Source organism: Pongo pygmaeus, chromosome 5 (assembly GCF_028885625.2).
Source record: "Pongo pygmaeus isolate AG05252 chromosome 5, NHGRI_mPonPyg2-v2.0_pri, whole genome shotgun sequence".
Lineage (NCBI taxonomy): Eukaryota > Metazoa > Chordata > Mammalia > Primates > Hominidae > Pongo > Pongo pygmaeus.
In genome coordinates, this window is record NC_072378.2 from 109619635 (window position 1) to 109640586 (window position 20952).

Genomic DNA, 20952 nt, shown 5'->3' on the forward strand with positions numbered 1-20952 from the left:
TCATATTAATTTCCTTAATATATTTCTTCAATTATGTTACTGTCTTGCTCAATAAACTTTTCTCTTATTAATAAAGTCTCAATTCCTTCAGTGGGAATTAAAAGCTTTCAGCTTATTTTTGTACATCTTTTCTTGGAAGAACAACAGACAAACTATGTTTATTCAGCCCTGGGTATTTGGCAGAAATCTTATGAAAAGTGAATGGAATGACCCTGTCACTGCAAGGACAAAAACTGATAGCATTTGTTGCCAGTTATAATATTCAAGTGAAAATCTGAATTTTGAAAAACTTACATCCATTATTAAGAAAAGCTTAATAATGGGCTTTTCTTGATGAGATTGGTGGTGACATTAACAAATGTGATTTTTTGATACTGTATAGTAAAATATGTCAACATTTGGAAGATCTGTATAACTCAGTGAACCAACATTTTCCAAATGACCAATGCATGGTGCCACAAAAATTAGGCATGGGTTACAGGCTCATTCCAAGTGCAAGATAGACCAATGGATTTTAATGTAACCAAGTTTTGAAAAGTTCACTGATACAGTTTCAGATTCCACAATGCAACCAACCTTCAGGAAACTTCCACCTGTTGGGTTTTGATGTAGAATCAAGAATATCCACAATTATTCCAAGGCTATTAAAATACTCCTCCCTTTCCAAGAATATACCTATGTGAAACTACATTTTCTTCATGTACTTCAGCGAAAGCAATATATTGCAACAGATTGAGCAGAAGCAGGTGTGAGAATCCAGCTTTCTCTTAAGGTGGACATTGAAGAGATTGTGAAAATGTAAAGCAATGCCACTCTTCTAATTTTTTGTTTTGAAAAATTATCTTTCATAAAATATGCAATTTATGTTAACAAGTCATGGTTTTATGATTTCTAAACAGATATTTTTTAAAGTCTCTGTTTTAATTTCTAATATGGTAAATATAAATACATATAGCCCATGTAAGCACAACCTCTTATGGAGCCTCAACAATTCTTATTAGTGTAAGAGAGTCTTGTGCCCCAAAAGTTTGAGAACCACTATCTTAATGCAATGCCTAGAATAGCATAATAAAAAAAGTTACCAAGCACCTGTTGATAGACGAGTGAATGAATGTGTGTAAAACAAACTTAAAATTCCTCACCTGAGAACATGCTCATCACAATCTTTTATTTTTATTTTTATTTATTTATTTATTTTGAGACAGAATCTTGTTCTGTCACCCAGGATGGGGGGCAGTGGTGTGGTCTCAGCTCACTGCAACCTCCGCCTCCGGGGTTCAAGTGATTCTCCTGCCTCAGCCTCCTGAGTAGCTGGGACTACAGGCGCATGCTACCACGCCCGGCTAATTTTTGTATTTTTAGTAGAGACAGGGTTTCACCATGTTGGCCAGGATGGTCTTGATCTCCTGATCTCGTGATCCGCCTGCCTCGGCCTCTCAAAATGCTGGGATTACAGGCATGAGCCACCACGCCAGGTCACAGTCTTTTATTTTTAAAAAAGAAGACCAGGCCAGGTGCGGTGGCTCATGCCTGTAATCCCAGCACTTTCGGAGGCCGAGGAGGGTGGAGCACAAGGTCAGGCGTTCAAGACCAGCCTGGCCAACATGATGAAACCCCATCTCTACTTAAAAAAAAAAATACAAAAATTAGCCAAGCGTGGTGGCAGGTGCCTGTAATCCCAGCTACTCAGGAGGCTGAGGCAGGAGAATCGCTTGAACCCCGGAGGCAGAGGTTGCAGTGAGCCGAGATCGCACCACTGCACTCCAGCCTGGGCAACAGAGCGAGACTCTGTCTCAAAAAAAATAAAGAAGAAGAAGACCAAGAACCATCATGCTAATTCAAAACCTAATTAAATGCTTAGGCATACACAATTTCTCCTAAGCTTTTTTGATCACTTTACTTTCTGCTAACAGTGTGTTGGGCTCTATCCAGAGAAGCAATCCTACCTAATTTAACTTAAAAAGGCAGAAAGGATGACCTTGTCATCTTGGTTTTGGATATATGAACTATAGTTATGATTCCCTCTTGTCTTGCTATAATCCTTAGTGTCCAACTTGACTGACTTACATGCTCCTGCTATTGTCTTAAACGTAGCGTGGTATCCCCAAGGCATCTATCCTATTGGAGGTTCATTAAATTAGCTCAGTACATCCCTAAAAAAATGTAGACACTGCCTGCACTGTCTCAAGAATCGGGCCAGACCTTTCTCTACCTGCCTCTTCTTGTTCTCTGCTTTCTGCTTTTCTGGCTCCACACCACCCTCATTTGGTTTGGCATCTTTGCTCTTGTTGTGAGTCTAGCTTCCACTCGATTAACAACATGTTTGAACTGGTTTTTAAGACTTTGACCAGTATCTCCTCTGGGACACAATGGCTGGCATTAACTCCTGGTCTGACACATTGTGATGGTACGTACTATACTGAAGGGGACTGCATGCCTAGCTCTGGATGGAACTCAGACCTTGCCCAGCTAACTCCTCCAAGTTAGACAGTTCCAGAGACCTTGCCCTTGCCTTGTAAGCAAAAGCAACAATATCTCCCTGCCATTCCCTATGCTGGTAATACTTCCCAACATCTGTGTATCATAAGTGGATCACACAAAGATGCTTGGCACTCTGTTTGCTGTGCTTGCCAAAACCTTCCTGTTCCTACAGCCACTGCCACTGCCTGGAGAGCTTATCAGGCATTCCACGTGCAAATGTTTGCAGGAATGCTGAACTTCTGGTGTACATGTATATTGGAATGATGTTCATACTTGGTCTCTTTACTGATGGAAGCGGCAGAAGAATAAGTAATTTCCATGGATCTAGCTCTCTCTTGAAAGGCCATTGTTTGGGCTGCCTGAATGTTCTGAGCTATGAATTTTGGGGCTCTAGCCTCTGAGAGATGTCTAGTATTATCATTCCAGAGCCTAGGGGTGTATCTATGGGAGGAGGTGTGGGATAGACAGTTATGTCATCTAAGTTTGTCTCACCATTGCAGATGTAAAGTGGAATAAATTAGTCCTCTAGTCCCAATTCTGGAAGATCCCAGGGACACATTGCTTGTTAAACAGACCAGAACTACTGAGCCCACTGTCAACCTTTCCAATTCCAGAGACATGTGAGGATGAAAGCATAGATGAGGAACTCCTCGCTCCCACCCCAAATGTCCTTGAGACCATTACCAAGCCCTTGCCCTTCCATGCTAACGATGGAGGAGTGGCGCACCCCAAGCCAGTCCTTGCTGGGAGACTGCATGTTCTATCATAGGCAGCGTAGGTGCTTTGTAGGCCATTGCCCAGCTCTCATTAGCCCAACCAGTGAGAAACTGTAAGACTGTCCAGACCACTACCCAGAGGAAACTGACTTGTCCCAGGCCCATACCGTCACTTTGCCACCATTTCTTGGCACAGCGGGAAGAAGGCATTTTCTATTTCCATACAAATGAAGATGGCAGACTACTGCTTTCAGATTGAAGTGATGACAGATTCAGAGACATCAGGTAGCTTTGTGTCCAGCCATCCCTGCTACCCATCTGACCTCTGGCCAGGCTGATGTAGCCTTGTGTCCAGCCATCTCTGCTACCCATATGACCTCAGGCCAGGCTGATATGAGTGGACACATTGGTGACCAATGACTTGCAAGACTATTCATAAAGATACACTCGGGGCAGGGAATGCCCAGACTGGGGCTATTCATTCACTGGGGAAAACGAGATTTTCCAGAATCTAGAAGCAGGGAGTAGTGAGGAGCTTTTAGGATGCCACATATTGACTCTATCTGTTTCTCTTGGGTAAGGATATAGCTCCGAGAAGCTGATTTTGGCTAGGGACCAAAACAACACAATAGATTGTGAATGAAAAGATAATTATAGATCGTGTAGGCCCTTTTAAAATAGTGATGGAAACACCAATTATTAAAAGGGCTCTGGTATAAAACAAAATTAAGATGAATTTGGCAATACTCTGCTGTGTGATGTCCCTGGAAGTGCACATATCTCTTCTGGGATTTTGGAGTCATCAATTATCCATCCTCACCCAGCCCCCCAATCAAGTTGGTTTTTTTTTCAGTTCTCTTTGTTATTTTATTCCATTAATCTCATTTTGAAGTTACTATTTTAGTTGTCATTTGTTTAATTATTTTTTATTTTATTTTATATATTTATTTTTAATTATACTTTAAGTTCTAGGGTACATGGGCACAATGTGCAGGTTTGTTACATATGTATACATGTGCCATGTTGGTGTGCTGCACCCATTAACTCATCATTTACATTAGCTATATCTCCTAATCCTTTCCCTCCCCTCTCCCCTCATCCCACAACAGGCCCCAGTGTGTGATGTTCCCCTTCCTGTGTCCAAGTGTTCTCATTGTTCAATTCCCACCTATGAGTGAGAACATGCGGTGTTTGGTTTTTTGTCCTTGCGATAGTTTTCTGAGAATGATGGTTTCCAGCCTCATCCATGTCCCTACAAAGGACATGAACTCATCATTTTTTATGGCTGCATAGTATTCCATGGTGCATATGTTCCCCATTTTCTTTTATATATATATATATTTATTATACTTTAAGTTCTAGGGTACATGTGCACAACATGCAGGTTTGTTACATATGTATACATGTGCCATGTTGGTGTGCTGCACCCATTAGCTCGTCATTTACATTAGGTATGTCTCCTAATGCTATCCCTCCCCCTTCCCCCCACCCCACAACAGGCCCCAGTGTGTGATGTTCCCCTTCCTGTTTCCAAGTGTTCTCATTGTTCAATTCCCACCTATGAGTGAGAACATGTGGTGTTTGGTTTTTTGTCCTTGAGATATTTTGCTGAGAATGATGGTTTCCAGTTTCATCCATGTCCCTACAAAGGACATGAACTCATCATTTTTTATGGCTGCGTAGTATTCCATGGTGTATATGTGCCACATTTTCTTAATCCAGTCTATCATTGTTGGACATCTGGGTTGGTTCCAAGTCTTTGCTATTGTGAGTAGTGCCACAATAAACATATGTGTGCATGTGTCTTTATAGCAGCATGATTTATATTCCTTTGGGTATATACGCAGTAATGGGATGGCTGGGTCAAATGATATTTCTAGTTCTAGATCCCTGAGGAATCGCCACACTGTCTTCCACGATGGTTGAACTAGTTTACAGTCCCATCAACAGTGTAAAAGTGTTCCTATTTCTCCACATCCTCTGCAGCACCTGTTGTTTCCTGACTTTTTAATGATCGCCATTCTAACTGGTGTGAGATGATATCTCACTGTGGTTTTGATTCGCATTTCTTTGACGGCCAGTGATGATGAGCATTTTTTCATGTGTCTTTTGGCTGCATAAATGTCTTCTTTTGAGAAGTGTCTGTTCATATCCTTTGCCCACTTTTTGATGGGGTTGTTTTTTTCTTGTAAATTTGTTTGAGTTCATTGTAGATTCTGGATATTAGCCCTTTGTCAGATGAGTAGGTTGCAAAAATTTTCTCCCATTCTGTAGGTTGCCTGTTCACTCTGATGGTAGTTTCTTTTGCTGGGCAGAAGCTCTTGAGTTTAATTAGATCCCATTTGTCAATTTTGGCTTTTGTTGCCATTGCTTTTGGTGTTTTAGACATGAAGTCCTTGCCCATGCCTCTGTCCTGAATGGTATTGCCTAGGTTTTCTTCTAGGGTTTTTATGGTTGTAGGTCTAACATTTAAGTCTTTAATCCATCTTGAATTAATTTTTGTATAAGGTGTAAGGAAGGGATCCAGTTTCAGCTTTCTACATATGGCTAGCCAGTTTTCCCAGCACCATTTGTTGAATAGGGAATCCTTTCCCCATTTCTTGTTTTTGTCAGATTTGTCAAAGATCAGATAGTTGTAGATGTGTGGTATTATTTCTGAGGGCTCTGTTCTGTTCCACTGGTCTATATCTCTGTTTGGGTACCAGTACCATGCTGTTTTGGTTACTGTAGCCTTGTAGTATAGTTTGAAGTCATGTAGGGTGATGCCTCCAGCTTTGTTCTTTTGGCTTAGGATTGTCTTGGCAATGCGGGCTCTTTTTTGGTTCCATATGAACTTTAAAGTAGTTTTTTCCAATTCTGTGAAGAAAGTCATTGGTAGCTTGATGGGGATGGCAATGAATCTATAAATTACCTTGGGCAGTATGGCCATTTTCACGATATTGATTCTTCCTATCCATGAGCATGGAATGTTCTTCCATTTGTTTGTATCCTCTTTTATTTCCTTGAGGAGTGGTTTGTAGTTCTCCTTGAAGAGGTCCTTCACATCCCTTGTAAGTTGGATTCCTAGGTATTTTATTCTGTTCAAAGCAATTGTGAATGGGAGTTCACTCATGATTTGGCTGTTTGTCTGTTACTGGTGTATAAGAATGCTTGTGATTTTTGCACATTGATTTTGTATCCTGAGACTTTGCTGAAGTTGCTTATCAGCTTAAGGAGATTTTGGGCTGAGACGATGGGGTTTTCTAGGTATACAATCATGTCATCTGCAAACAGGGACAATTTGACTTCCTCTTTTCCTAACTGAATACCCTTTATTTCTTTCTCCTGCCTGATTGCCCTGGCCAGAACTTCCAACACTATGCTGAATAGGAGTGGTGAGAGAGGGCATCCCTGTCTTGTGCCAGTTTTCAAAGGGAATGCTTCCAGTTTTTGCCCATTCAGTATGATATTGGCTGTGGGTTTGTCATAAATAGCTTAATTATGATTAGATACATCCCATCAATACCTAATTTATTGAGAGTTTTTAGCATGAAGGACTGTTGAATTTTGTCGAAGGCCTTTTCTGCATCTATTGACCTAATCAAGTTTATATCCCTGTTTTGAAAACCCTTCACTTCCAATTTTGCTTCTACCTTCTACCAGGCTACGGGTTGAGAGCAAACATCAGGATGAGAAGGCTTGCTGGGAATTTGGGCAAAGCTTTTCAAACTGTAATTAGCAGAGTGCTAGGTTCTAAAAAAATTCCTGTGGAGATGCTACAGGATGGGTTAAGGGGTGGCTGGGCAGAAGGCGCTTTAGGTTCCATCTCCACTGCAGCCTTTAAATGAGCTCATTTGTGCATACTTAGAACGTGGCCTTGTAACCAAATGGTGAGGGTGTGGCCCCCAGACTCAGGAAACCATTTATATCACTTTTCCTCTGCCAGCTCCTGGGACAAGTATCGGCATACAGGAAGTACTGGGGTCTGAGGAATGTAATCAGCCAAATCCAGAATGTGGGAAACTCTACAAGACAAATGACCCGTTTTCTTCAACAGAGAAGACACAAGAAGATAGAAAGAAGTAGGGGAAACTTATAAAGAGACTTGAGACATACTAGTAACTTGCACTATGTGAAACCTGGTTAGATCCTGCTTCAAAAAGAAATCAACTAAAAAATATCTATGAGGTAATTAATGAAATCTAGTAGATGATATCAAGAAATAATAATTAATTTTTTAGGTGTGATAATGGTAATGTGTAATAGGTTTAAGTGTCCTTATCTTTTAGAGATATAAATGGAACATTATACAGATGAACTGATATGATATGGATTAGCTTCAAAATAACATAGGTTGAGAGAAGGGAGTAAGTAGAAGTGTAGATAAAATGAGATTAAACTAGAGTTGGTTTTGGACATATGCTGAACCTGAGTGGTAATGTGGAAGCATCTTTATACTAATCTCCCTACTTTTGTTTGAACTATTTCCTAATAACAACTGTAAAACATTATGAACACCATGAGAGGCACAACTGAGTTTCTTCATGTTGTTTTTTTTTTCTTTCTCCTTTTGCCAATACTTATAATTTATGTCATCTTTTTTGTAGCCATGTAAACCAATTTAAGTTTTTCAAGAGGTAAGTGAGGTTAACAAAGAGGTATTTACTTACCTACCTATATACATATCTGTTTCAAATACTATGTTTTCTGAGGTCATTTATTGATATAATTTGGAATTCTGTGATTCCTGTTTGCCTTTTTACTTATCCAGCCTTCCATATTCTGGATATTTTGCCCAAGTTCAGTCTCTTTATCACTGCTGAACAAATAGGTAATAAGTGGATAGATAGGTAGATAGTTTACAGAGAAACCTTATCTACTTACATTATAATGTATTTATAATCCATATATATTAATCTCTATATATGTATTATATATAAAAACCCATATATCCATATACAGACCTGTCTACATATGTGGATATGGGACATTCTATGTATCGTCTCTCTATACATATGAGCTATGTGAAGAGGTATCTTTCTGTCCATAGATAGAGACCAGTAAATACAGTTTGACAAGGCTGTGTTTGCTGCTTCCATCATTGATTTGCTTTGGCAGTTATGGTTTTTACTTTCTTGTATTTTTATTCCTGCATTAATAGTTACAATGTCTTCTTCTAACTTACTAAGAATATAAAGCAACTTTCTTAGTTTTTCTTTTTTCATTCAGGAAATCCATTTCAGGTGGATGACTTTATCCCAAACTTGTCATTACTCTTCTCTTCTTTTGCAGAGGTATTAGAGTTTGCTCTTTTCTTTTTAATCATTTTGAGCTTCAGTGGTCTTTGTCTTGAAAAATTAGATCCAAAGCCCTTGCTCAGCATCCATTTGAGTACCAGGAGAGGTTTCAGGTCCAGAGTCAGAGGGCAGACTGGAAGAACAGGCTGAAGCCTAACAATATCTGGAGCTCAACAGTAAGATAGTGGCATTCCATTTCCCATTCCCGCCTTCTAAGTGTGGATTAATGCAGACAACCCTAGCCATTGTCAGGACTTAGCAATATAACCCAAGGTGTATGAGGAAGCAGTCAGCAGAGTTAGCAGTACTGCAAGATGGACCACAGCAGATTTCTGATGCTTTTATTGGATAACACAATGTTAAAGAAGATTGGGTCATATAAACTTATTTTTAAAACAAATGTACAAGCTGAGAAATAAAAACAAACAAGCAAATAAAACCATCTGAACTGCTCAACTGAATAGAGATAATGAGATTCTTGTGCTAAGGCAAAAGAAAGGGCAACTCCAGAAACTATTTTTGCCTCAGATAAAGCATGAGTTTTAAGGCTGCTTTGTGGGCTGTAAATATATTAAAATAAACATACCAAAGTGACAGACTTCTGGGGAGTTGAGCTTCTCCAACATTAGCTTTATGACAAGTTCATCTGGAATGCTTTGACCGCTGATCAACATTGATTGCAACTAAGGACAAGCATAGATATTGTACATTACTGTATAATATATCTATGATACAGAGCTTTTTTTTGTAATCATAGTTACTTTGAAATTTAGGTTTGTTTACCATAACTCCTGATTCGGTTTCAGCAGCAATCTGTTCTTCTAAAATTGGCAAAGCTAAAACATGAATTCAAAATATTAATACAGACTGATATTAAGATCACCAAAAGAAGAAACACATTCTAGCGTCTTGTAACTGGTAACAAAGATTAACATTTGGGCATCGCTTTATAATTTACAATGCAAATGTATGCATATTACGTCACTTAAGCCTAACCAAAGCAGCAGCAGCAGAATGTCTTCCATAGAGAACTTGTCTCTGCCACTTACTAAGCTTAAGAATCTTGGAGAAGCGAACATGGTGACTCATGTCTGCAATCCCAGTACTTTGGGAGTTCAAGGCAGGAGGATTGCTTGAGCCCAGGAGTTTGAGACCAGCCTGGGCAACATAGGGAGACTACATTTCTACAAAAAGTTAAAAAATTAGCAGGGCGTTATGGTGCATGCCTATAGTCCCTGCTACTCAGGAAGCTGAGGTGGGGTGATCACTTGAGCCCAGGAGGTCAAGGCTGCAGAGAGCCGTGATCATGTCACTGCACTCCAGCCTGGATGACAAAGTAAGGGCGTGTCTCAAAATAAAAATAAAAAATAAAAAAATAAAGAATCCTGGGGGAGCTAACTCCGTAAACCCCTCTGCACCTTGGATGCATATGTACTGTGTAGTGTACAGTAGAACGTAAGGATGAAATCAGGTGGTGTATATGACAGTGATTTCTAAATCATTAAGTACAGTTACAAAAGTATGCACTGGTATTAATTAATCCAGATTTTCATAACCACACAATTACATCCAAAGCCCGCTAGTTTTGTACATGGTGTAAAAGGAAATGAATCAAGAAATGTTAAAATGGGTAAACACTGATTAGAAAGAGGGGTCTAAAATGTATCATTCCTTGATAGAGGACATCCTGGGATAGGAATTTCCTGGGATAGGAATGACAGGGGCATGACCCAGGGGAGGACCCAGGAGAGCTGTTATATCATTAGTTATTAATAATCTATGGGATGTTTGGTATTCTTTAAGATGTCCTAGAAGTAAACTTTTTGAACAAAGAAAGAAGAAACTTTTAGAGTTTTGTGTGTGTGTGTGTGTGTGTTTGTTATGTACTACAAATTGTTCTCCAAAAAAATTGTACCAGATTGCAACTTTACTAACAGCATGTGGAATGCCCATTTCATAACATCCTTACCTACAGTGATTGTAGTAATTGTAAAGATTCACTGCCAATTTGATAGGCAAATACGGACCAGTGTTATGTTAATTAACATTTCTTAGAATGATGTTAAACTCTTTTTTCTTACATTGTTTATTTTTATTTCTACTTTTATGAATTGCCTATTCATTCTTTTTCTTATTTTTCTATTAGGGCATAAATAGTTTTATTAATTAAAAGAATATTTATATATAAAGATATAAACCCATTCTCTTATATATTGCAAAGAATGCAAGAAAATTTATAAATAAAAAATAAAAGTTATCATTGAAGACAATTAAGTTCTGAAAAATGTTCCTAAGAAAAGCTGTGAGAGTTCCATCTCATTTGAGCTTTCACAAAAAGACACCCAAACACACATATCCCAAACAGTTCTAAATTACAAAATTAGAGAATTGGAGGTAGTAGAATAGAGTTGATGACATTTCATAAATGCTATGAACAAAACTAGGACAAACAGAAGGGCAAAACATTATTGGATTGATGATGCTGTTATAAAAATAATATCGGGCCGGGTGTTGTGGCTCACACCTGTAATCCAGCACTTTGAGAGGCCAAGGTGGGAAGACTGAGCCCAGGAGTTTGAAACCAGCCTGGGCAACAAAGCAAGACCATGTCTCTACAAAAAAAAAAATAATTAATTAATTAAATTAAATATAAATAAAAACCCAAGCAGATAATATTCACCGGGTTGATAGGTGGACAAATGTGTGATAAAGCCAATATAGCAAAAAGTTAATCACAGACTCTAGATGGTGAGTATATGGGCATTCACTGTATAATTATCTCCATTTTATGCATATTTGAAAGTTTTCATAATAAAATATTAGAGAAAAAAGATAAAATTTACCTTCAACACGAATACATTTCCATGCCTGTGTTATGTAATGGGCTAATGTTGTTTTCCCAACACCCTTAAAAAGAAAAATGTTATTTAAAGCCCAATAGAGCAGTTACTTGCCAGTGAAACAGATACAGCAATTTTTAAAGATTCTATTGCTAGCTACTATTACATCGTTATAATTTTTCCCATAAAAAATGAAGAACAGACCCTAGATACGTATAGTTTAGTTTTTCTTTACTAATTTTTGCATATGCCACATCTCCTAAAGTAATATAAATAAACTTTTTAATATTAAGTACATAGCCCTAAAATCAAGAAGCTATACCATTATGGTACTGCACTCTTTTAACTGTCAATTTTTATAATTTTGATTACAAATCATTGTGATTATATTGGAGAGTCATCATTTTATTTCCTTTCTAAAGTTTATAGTCATGAATGTTTTGACAGGCTTCCATTTAGTAATTTTGATGAGCAAAAAGATCCTTTTTAACTGACATCTTTGGAAAGTATCATACTTTAAAGATAGAAGGTCGTTTTGATGAAGTAACATTTGCATCTGGTTGCTTTCACTGTTGACTTTTTAAAACCCATTATGTTTTCAGAAACATAGTGAAAGTTGTTGAAACCATTTATTGGTACCTGTCCCAGGGTCCACATAAAATAAGTCAAGAATGGGATCCAGCTCTTAATCTCTGCTATTCTGGAGAGGCTCTTTAATTAACCAGCTCAGTGGCTGTCAGTAGCTCTTATCTAGAGTTTCTTACTAGAAATGTCTAGAAAAGCAAACTTTATTATAACAGCCATTTTGGTTTCTTTCTGATTTGTGGAAAGACAACACATAGGTCCCCTAACATGCTGTAGGTAAAGCCTGAGGCACGGTGCCTCTCAGGATCTCAGATATTAACAGGAGAACCTCCTGGCTCATCTTGATGGTGTCCTATCTTCACATATCCAGAGAGCCTCACAACAAATTGCAAAGGAAGTTTCATATGCAAATCAAGTCTGAAATAACCTCAGATTACACAGTACTAACAGTTGTCATGTGCAGTGTTTCGGTAAGTTAATTTCGTCATAATATAAAAGCAAATTTAAATATAGTCTGGGTTCCTTCTCAATTATAACATATAACATAGTATTCCAGTATATTTGTACCACATCTTCTTTACCTAGTCTACCACCGATGGGCATTTAGGTTGATTCCATGTCTTTGCTGTTGTGAGTAGTGTTGCGATGAGCATATGTGTGCATGTGTGCAAGAGATAGTTATGAATTTATAACCAATATTATGTCAGATTTTAAGTCATATAATGAAAGCTTATCAGACACTCAAAAAATGAGCACAATATGTGGTTTTTATTTTTATATGGTAACTTAGAAAATTGTGATTTTAAAAATAAAATAAATTATACCAAATAATAAGAGATAACTTACTGGTTTCCCAAATACAACAAAGCAAACAGGTTTGGACAACAAAAAATTCCTTTCAGTTTCATCTTCATCAAATATATCTGCAAAAGGATACTCTTCTGTCTTCTCTTGAGAAGTCATGACACAAAATACTACAATAAAAAAGGATAAGATTGTTAACTTGTCTAATTTGGTTGGAGGAGGTGACTAGGAACAATTGAAATAACCTGTGAGTTTTCTTAGCCCAGAAGTCATTTCGTACCATTAAACACATGAATTTTGTCAGTAATTGCAAATAAGTTTAACTCATTTATAAAAACAATAGTAAGCTCTTAGTTTGAGACAAAAACAAAATCCAACTATATGTTGTATAAAAGAGAGCTCAAAGAGTTTCTGAAAGACTAACTTAAGGAAAAAATACAGATTTGTGTGTATTATATTAAAAACCAAATTAAAGTTAAATATGTTGTACATGCACATGCAACATAGGTGCATGTATAAATTTTACCAGAAATAGAAAAGGTAATGTTGGTTAAATGTATTAGATTCATATTTTCATATTTTAGGAAGCTTTGGTTAATTCCATGAAGAAAACTTTTCCAAAAGTAATGTCATTTTTACATTTTTTCTTTTGTAATATTTTATAAATATCTGTAAGAACATATATTTATTTTAAAGTTGTTTTCAGAAACCTTTTGCTATTTTGATTTGCTCTTAAGCGGATTTCTAGGCACAGAAGCTTGAGTCCTCAGCATTTTAACATGAACAATTTTCAACTTAGTCCAACTCTTTTGGAGTCAATCAGAAACAAATAAGGTCATAACAGTTTATTTGTTTTTGAACAAAGACTGTCTCTTGTATTCAAGCACTTGTAGACTACATATTTATGTTCATAAAATATTTATATATATCCATTGAATATTTCTATTGTGTAAACAGTAAAATAGCATGAGACATATCTCTTAATCACAATAAAATAATGTAAAAAAGTGATAAAAGTATTTTTTAAAATCCCTAATTGTTGAAAATTAAAAAGAAAAATGAAAACAATATTCTTCTAAATATTACTTGATCAATACAATTTTAAAATGGAAATAAAATATTAGCAAAATAATAGTATTATTAAATATTTAGTTAAAATGATATAGCAAAAAGTAACAAGAGCATGTCCTTTGCACACATGCACACATACGCTCATCACAACACTACTCACAACAGCAAAGACATGGAATCAACCTCAATGCCCATCAGTGGTAGACTAGATAAAGAAGATGTGGTACATATATATCGGAATACTATGCAGCCATGAAAAATAAGATCATGTCCTTTGCAGCAACATAGATGAAGCTGGAAGCCATTATCCTAAGCAAACTAATGCAAGAACAGAAAACCAAATACTACATGTTCTCACTTATATGTGGGAACTAAACATCAAGTACACAAGGACACAAAGAAGGGAACAACTGATACTAAGGCCTACTTGAGGGTAGAGGGTAGGATGAGGAAGAGGATAAAAAAAACTACCTATTGGGTACTATGCTTATTATCTGAGTGATGAAATAATCCGTGCACCAAACCCCTACGATATGCAATTTACCTATATAGTAAACCTGTACATGTACCCCTGAACCTAAAAGTTAAAAAATAAAATAAAATGATATAGCAAAAATATTTTTTAAAAATAGTAATTTTCTTTCAGACCAACACTAATAACAACAAAAACTCATAATTGCACAAATCTATAAAAAGGTATGAATAATTTTAGTAAAAATGTGCATTAGTGATATGTGCACTAACTATAACATTTTGCTGATGAATACTAAAGAAGAAAAAACCATAATATATTTTTGGATGGAAGGATTTAATTTGTAAAGATATCTATTATGTTCAAATTAATACATAAAATTAAGAGTCTGTGTGTGTGTGATGTGTGTGTGTGTGAAGAGCCATGCATGAAGGAGTCCTAGCCCTGCTAAATATATACATGCCTAAAATATGATAAAGGAGGCATTTCAAATTGGTGAATAAAAAATAAATTGTTTAGAATAATTGGCTATGCATAAATAACTATCAAAAGTCAACAGAATTCTTTTCACTGAGTTTAAAAAAAGTCAACAGGAAAAAAATATCATGATCCAATTGGAAAATGCACAAAATATCTGAAGAGACATTTCATCAAAGAAGATATACAGATGACAAACACATGAAAAGATGTTAAAAATCACTAGCCATTAGAGAAATGCAATTAAAATAATAATCAGATATTATTACATGCATATCAGAATGGCTAAAATAAAAAATAGTGACAACACCAGATGTTGGTGAGGATGCAGAGAAACTGGATCCCTCATACATTGCTGGTGGGAATATAAAATGGTATAGTCTGGAAAATATTTGGAAGTTTCTTAAAAAACTAAACATGCAACTACATATGACTAGCCATTGCACTTTTTGGCATTTATCTCAAAGAAAGGGAAATTTATGTTCACATAAAAACATATACGTTAATGTTCATTGCAGCTTTATTCAAAATAGTCAAAAGCTGAAAACAACCCAGATGTTCTTCAAAAGGTGAACAACTAAGCAAACTGTGGTACATCCATACCATGGAATATGATAATAATAAAAATGAATAAACTATTGATACATGCAGCAACGTGTATCAATCTCTAAAGAATTATACAGAGCAAAACAACAACAAAAGTCAATCCCACAGTTTACATATTGTCTTATTTATGTAACATTCTTGAAATGACAAAAATATAGAAATAGAGAACAAATTAATGGTTGCCATGGGTTAGCAGGGAGTAGAGCAGAAAGGAAGTGGGTATGACTATATATGGGCAACATATGGAATGGAAATGTTCTGTATCTTGACTGTATCAATGTCAATACTATAGTTTTGCAAAATATTATCATAAGAGAAATAAAGGCACAGAAGATTCCTCTATATTATTTTTTACAACTCCATGTAAATCTACAGTTATCTCAAAATGAAAAGTTTGACTAAAAAATATTAACTAGTTGCCGCCCACCAAAAAAGATTAATGCGGGAGGCTGGCAAAATAGCTGAATAGGAACAGCTCTGGTCTGCAGCTCCCAGCGAGATCAACACAGAAGGTGGGTGATTTCTGCATTTCCAACTGAGGTACCCAGCTCATCTCACTGGGACTGGTTAGACAGTGGATGCAGCTCACGGAGGGTAAGCTGAAGCGGGGTGAGGCATTGCCTCACCCAGGCAGTGCAAGGGGTCGGGGAACTCCCTCCCGTAGCCAAGGGAAGCCGTGAGGGACTGTGCCATGAGGAACGGTGCACTCTGGCCCAGATACTATGCTTTTCTCACAGTCTTCACAACCCACAGACCAGGAGATTCCCTCTGGTGCCTACGCCACCAGGGCCCTGGGTTTCAAGCACAAAATTGGGCAGCTGTTTGAGCAGACACCAAGCTAGCTGCAGGAGTTTTTTCATATCCCAGTGGCGTCTGGAACGCCAGTGAGACAGAACTGTTCACTCCCCTGGAAAGGGGGATGAAGCCAGGGAGCCAAGTGGTCTAGCTCAGCGGATCCCACCCTCACAGAACCCAGCAAGCTAAGATCCACTGGCTTGAAATTCTCCCTGCCAGCACCGCAGTCTGAAGTGACCTGGGATGCTGGAGAGTGGTGGGGGGAGGGGAGTCTGCCATTACTGAGGCTTGAGTAGGTGATTTTCTCCTCACAGTGTAAACAAAGCCCTGGGGAAGTTTCAACTGGACGGAGCCTGCCCCCGGCAAAGCCGCTATAGCCAGACTGCTTCTCTAGATTCCTCCTCTCTCGGCAGGGCATCTCTGAAAAAAAGGCAGCAGCCCCAGTCGGGGGCTTATAGATAAAATTCCTGTCTCCCTGGGACAGAGCACCTGGGGGAAGGGGTGGCTGTGGGCACAGCTTCAGCAGACTTAAACATCCCTGCCTGCCAGCTCTGAAGAGAGCAGGGGATCTCCTAGCACAGTGCTTGAGCTCTGCTAAGGGTCAGACTGCCTCCTGAAGTGGGTCCCTGACCCCCATGTCTCCTGACTGGAAGACACCTCCCAGCAGGGGCCGACAGACACCTCATACAGGAGAGCTCCCACTGGCATCTGGCAGGTGACCCTCTGGGACAAAGCTTTCAGAGGAAGGAACAGGCAGCAATTTTTGCTGTTCTACAGCCTCCGCTGGTGATACTCAGGCAAACAGAGTCTGGAGTGGACCTCCAGCAAACTCCAGCAGAACTGTAGCAGAGAGGCCTGACTGTTAGAAGGAAAACTAACAAACAGAAAAGAATGGCATCAACATCAACAAAAAGGATGTCAACTCAGAAACCCCATCCGAAGGTCACCAACACCAAAGACCAAAGGTAGATAAATCCACAAAGATGGGGAGAAACCAGTGCAAAAAGGCTGACAATTCCAAAAACCAGAATGCCTCTTCTCCTCCACAGGATCACAACTCCTTGCCAGCATGGGAACAAAACTGGACAGAGAAGAAGTTTGATGAACTGACAGAAGTAGGCTTCAGAAGGTGGGTAATAACAAACTCCTCCGAGCTAAAGGAGCAAGTTCTAACCCAATGCAAGGAAGCTAAGAACCTTGATAAAAGGTTAGACGAATTGCTAACTAGAATAACCAGTGTAGAGAAGAACATAAATGACCTGACAGAGCTGAAAAACACAGCACAAGAACTTCATGAAGCAAACACAAGTTTCAATAGCCGAATCGATCAAGTGGAAGAAAGGATATCGGTGACTGAAGATCAACTTAATGAAATAAAGATAGAATACAAGATTAGAGAAAAAAGAATGAAAAGGAACAAACAAAGCCTCCAAGAAATATGGGACTATGGGAAAAGACCAAATCTACATTTGGTTGGTGTACCTGAAAGTGATGAGGAGAATGGAATCAAGTTGGAAAACACTCTTCAGTACATTATCCAGGAGAACTTCCCCAACCTAGCAAGGCAGGCCAACATTCAAATTCAGGAAATACAGAGAACACCATGAAGATATCCCTTGAGAAGAGCAACCCCAAGACACATAATTGTCAGATTCACCAAGGTTGAAGTGAGGGAAAAAATGTTAAGGGCAGCCAGAGAAAAAGCTTGGGTTACCCACAAAGGGAAGCCCATCAGACTAACAGTGGATCTCTCTGCAGAAACCCTACAAGCCAGAAGGGAGTGGGGGCCAATATTCAACATTCTTAAAGAAAAGAATTTCCAACACAGAATTTCATATCCAGCCAAACTAAGCTTCATAAGTGAAGGAGAAATAAAATCCTTTACAGAGAAGCAAATGCTGAGAGATTTTGTCACAACGAGGCTTCCAAGAGCTCCTGAAGGAAGCACTAAACATGGAAAGGAACAGCCACTGAAAAACATACCAAATTGTAAAGAACATCGACACTATGAAGAAACTGCGTCGACTAATGGGCAAAACAGCCGGCTAGCATCATAGTGACAGGATCAAATTCACACATAACAATATTAACCTTAAAAGTAAATGGGCTAAATGCCCTGATTAAAAGACACAGACTGGCAAACTGGATAAAGAGTCAAGACCCATCAGTGTGCTATATTCAGGAGACCCATCTCACATGCAAAGACAAACATAGGTGCAAAATAAAGGGATGGAGGAATACTTACAAAGCAAATGGAAAGCAAAAAAAGGCAGGAGTTGCAATCCTAATCTCTGATAAAACAGACTTTAAACCAGCAAAGATCAAAAGAGACAAAGAAGGTCATTACATAATGGTAAAGGGATCAATGTAGCAAGAAGAGCTAAATATACTAAATATATATGCACCCAATATAGGAGCATCCAGATTCATAAAGCAAGTTCTTAGAGACCTACAAAGAGACTTAGACTCCCACACAATAATAGTGGGAGACTTTAACACCCCATTGTCAATACTAGACAGATCAATGAGACAGAAACTTAATAATGATATTCAGGACTTGAACTCAGCTCTGGACCAAGCAGACCTAATAGACATCTACAGAACTCTCCACCCCAAATCAACAGAATATACATTCTTCTCAGCACCTCACTGCACTTATTCTAAAATTGACCACATAATTGGAAGTAAAACACTCCTCAGCAAATGCAAAAGAACAGAAATCATAACAGTCTCTCAGACCACAGTGCAATCAAATTAGAACTCAGGATTAAGAAACTCACTCAAAGCCACACAACTACATGGAAACTAACCTGCTCCTGAATGACTACTGGGTAAATAACGAAATTAAGGCAGAGATAAAGATGTTCTTTGAAACCAATGAGAATGAAGACACAACGTACCAGAATCTCTGGGACACATTTAAAGCAGTGTGTAGAGGGAAATTTATAGCACTAAATGCCCACAAGAGAAAGCAGGAAAGATCTAAAATTGACACCCTAACATCACAATTAAAAGAACTAGAGAAGCAACAGTAAACAAATTAAAAATCTACAGAAGACAAGAAATAACTAAGATGAGAGCAGAACCGAAAGAGATAGAGACATGACAAACCCTTCAAAAAATCAATGAATTGGCCGGCCAGGCGTGGTGGCTCATGCCTGTAATCCCAGCACTTTGGGAGGCCTAGGCGGGCGGATCACAAGGTCAGGAGATCAAGACCATCCTGGCTAACAGGGTGCAACCCCATCTCTACTAAAAAAATACAAAAAAATTAGCCAGGTGTGGTGGCGGGTGCCTGTAGTCCCAGCCACTTGGGAGGCTGAGGCAGGAGAATGGCGTGAACCCGGGAGGTGGAGCTTGCAGTGAGCCGAGATCGGGCCACTGCACTCCAGCCTGGGTGACAGAGCAAGACTCCGTCTCAAAAAAAAAAAAAAAAAAAGTCAATGAATCCATGAGCTGGTTTTTTGAAAAGATCAACAAAATATATAGACCACTAGCCAGACTAATAAAGAATAAAAGAGAGAAGAATCAAATAGATGCAATAAAAAATGATATAGGGGATATCACCACTGATCCCACAGAAATACAAACTACCATCAGAGAATACCATAAACACCTCTCAGCAAATAAAATAGAAAATTTAGAAGAAATGGATAAATACCTGGACACATACACCCTCCTAAGTCTAAACCAGGAAGAAGTCGAATCCCTGAATAAACCAATAACAAGCTCTGAAATTGAGGCAGTGATTAATAGCCTACCAACCAAAAAAAGTACAGGACTAGACGGATTCACAGCCGAATTCTACCAGAGGTACAAAGAGGAGCTGGCACCATTCCTTCTGAAACTATTCCAAACAACAGAAAAAGAGGGAATCCTCCCTAACTCATTTTATGAAGCCAGCATCATCCTGATACCAAAACCTCCCTAGGAGAGACACAACAAAAAAAGAAAATTTCAGACCAATATCCCTGATGAACATCAATGCAAAAATCCTCAATAAAATGCTGGCAAACTGAATGCAACAGCACATCAAAAAGCTTATCCACCACAATCAAGTCAGCTTTATCCCTGGGATGCAAGGCTGGTTCAACATATGCAAATCAATAAATGTAATCCATCACATAAACAGAACCAATGACAAAAACCACATGATTATCTCAATAGATGCAGAAAACGCCTTCAACAAAATTCAACACCCTGTCATGCTAAAAACTCTCAATAAACTAGGTATCAATGGAACGTATCTCAAAATAATAAGAGCTATTTATGACAAGCCCACAGCCAATATCATATTGAATGGGCAAAATCTGGAAGCATTCCCTTTGAAAACTGGCACAAAACAAGGATGCCCTCTCTCACCACTCCTATGCAACATAGTATTGGAAGTTCTGGCCAGGGCAATCAGGCAAGAGAAAGAAATAAAGGGTATTCAAATAGGAAGAGAGGAAGTCAAATTGTCTCTGTTTGCAGAGCACATGACTGTATTTTTAGAAAACCCCATTGTCTCAGCCCAAAATCTCCTTAAGCTGATAAGCAACTTTAGCAAAGTCTCAGGATACAAAATCAATGTGCAAAAATCACAAGCATTCCTGTACACCAATAACAGACAAACAGAGGGCCAAATTATGAGTGAACTCCCATTCACAATTGCTACAAAGAGAATAAAATACCTAGGAATACAACTTACAAGGGATGTGAAGGACCTCTTCAAGGAGAATTACAAACCACTGCTCAAGAAAATAGGAGAGGACACAAACAAATGGAAAAACATTCCATGCTCATGAATAGGAAGAATCATATTGTGAAAATGGCCATACTGCCCAAAG

At 38.3% G+C, this 20952-nt stretch overlaps 1 protein-coding gene across 4 annotated transcripts in view; it reads right to left on the minus strand.

The window, feature by feature from the left end:
• The window catches only part of AK9 (adenylate kinase 9), a 200379-nt gene that overhangs the window by 172415 nt on the left and 7012 nt on the right, over window positions 1-20952 (minus strand). For all 4 annotated transcript variants that reach the window (XR_008503000.2, XM_054490051.2, XM_054490050.2 and 1 more), the window contains 4 exons: window positions 12745-12872; window positions 11317-11380; window positions 9257-9309; window positions 9060-9156 (listed from right to left, as the gene is read on the minus strand). Coding sequence is in view for 3 of the 4 variants with exons in the window: in XM_054490050.2 (XP_054346025.1) it covers window positions 9060-9156; window positions 9257-9309; window positions 11317-11380; window positions 12745-12872 (342 nt within the window). In the remaining variant the exon portion in view is untranslated. The remainder of the gene's footprint in view (window positions 1-9059; window positions 9157-9256; window positions 9310-11316; window positions 11381-12744; window positions 12873-20952) is intronic.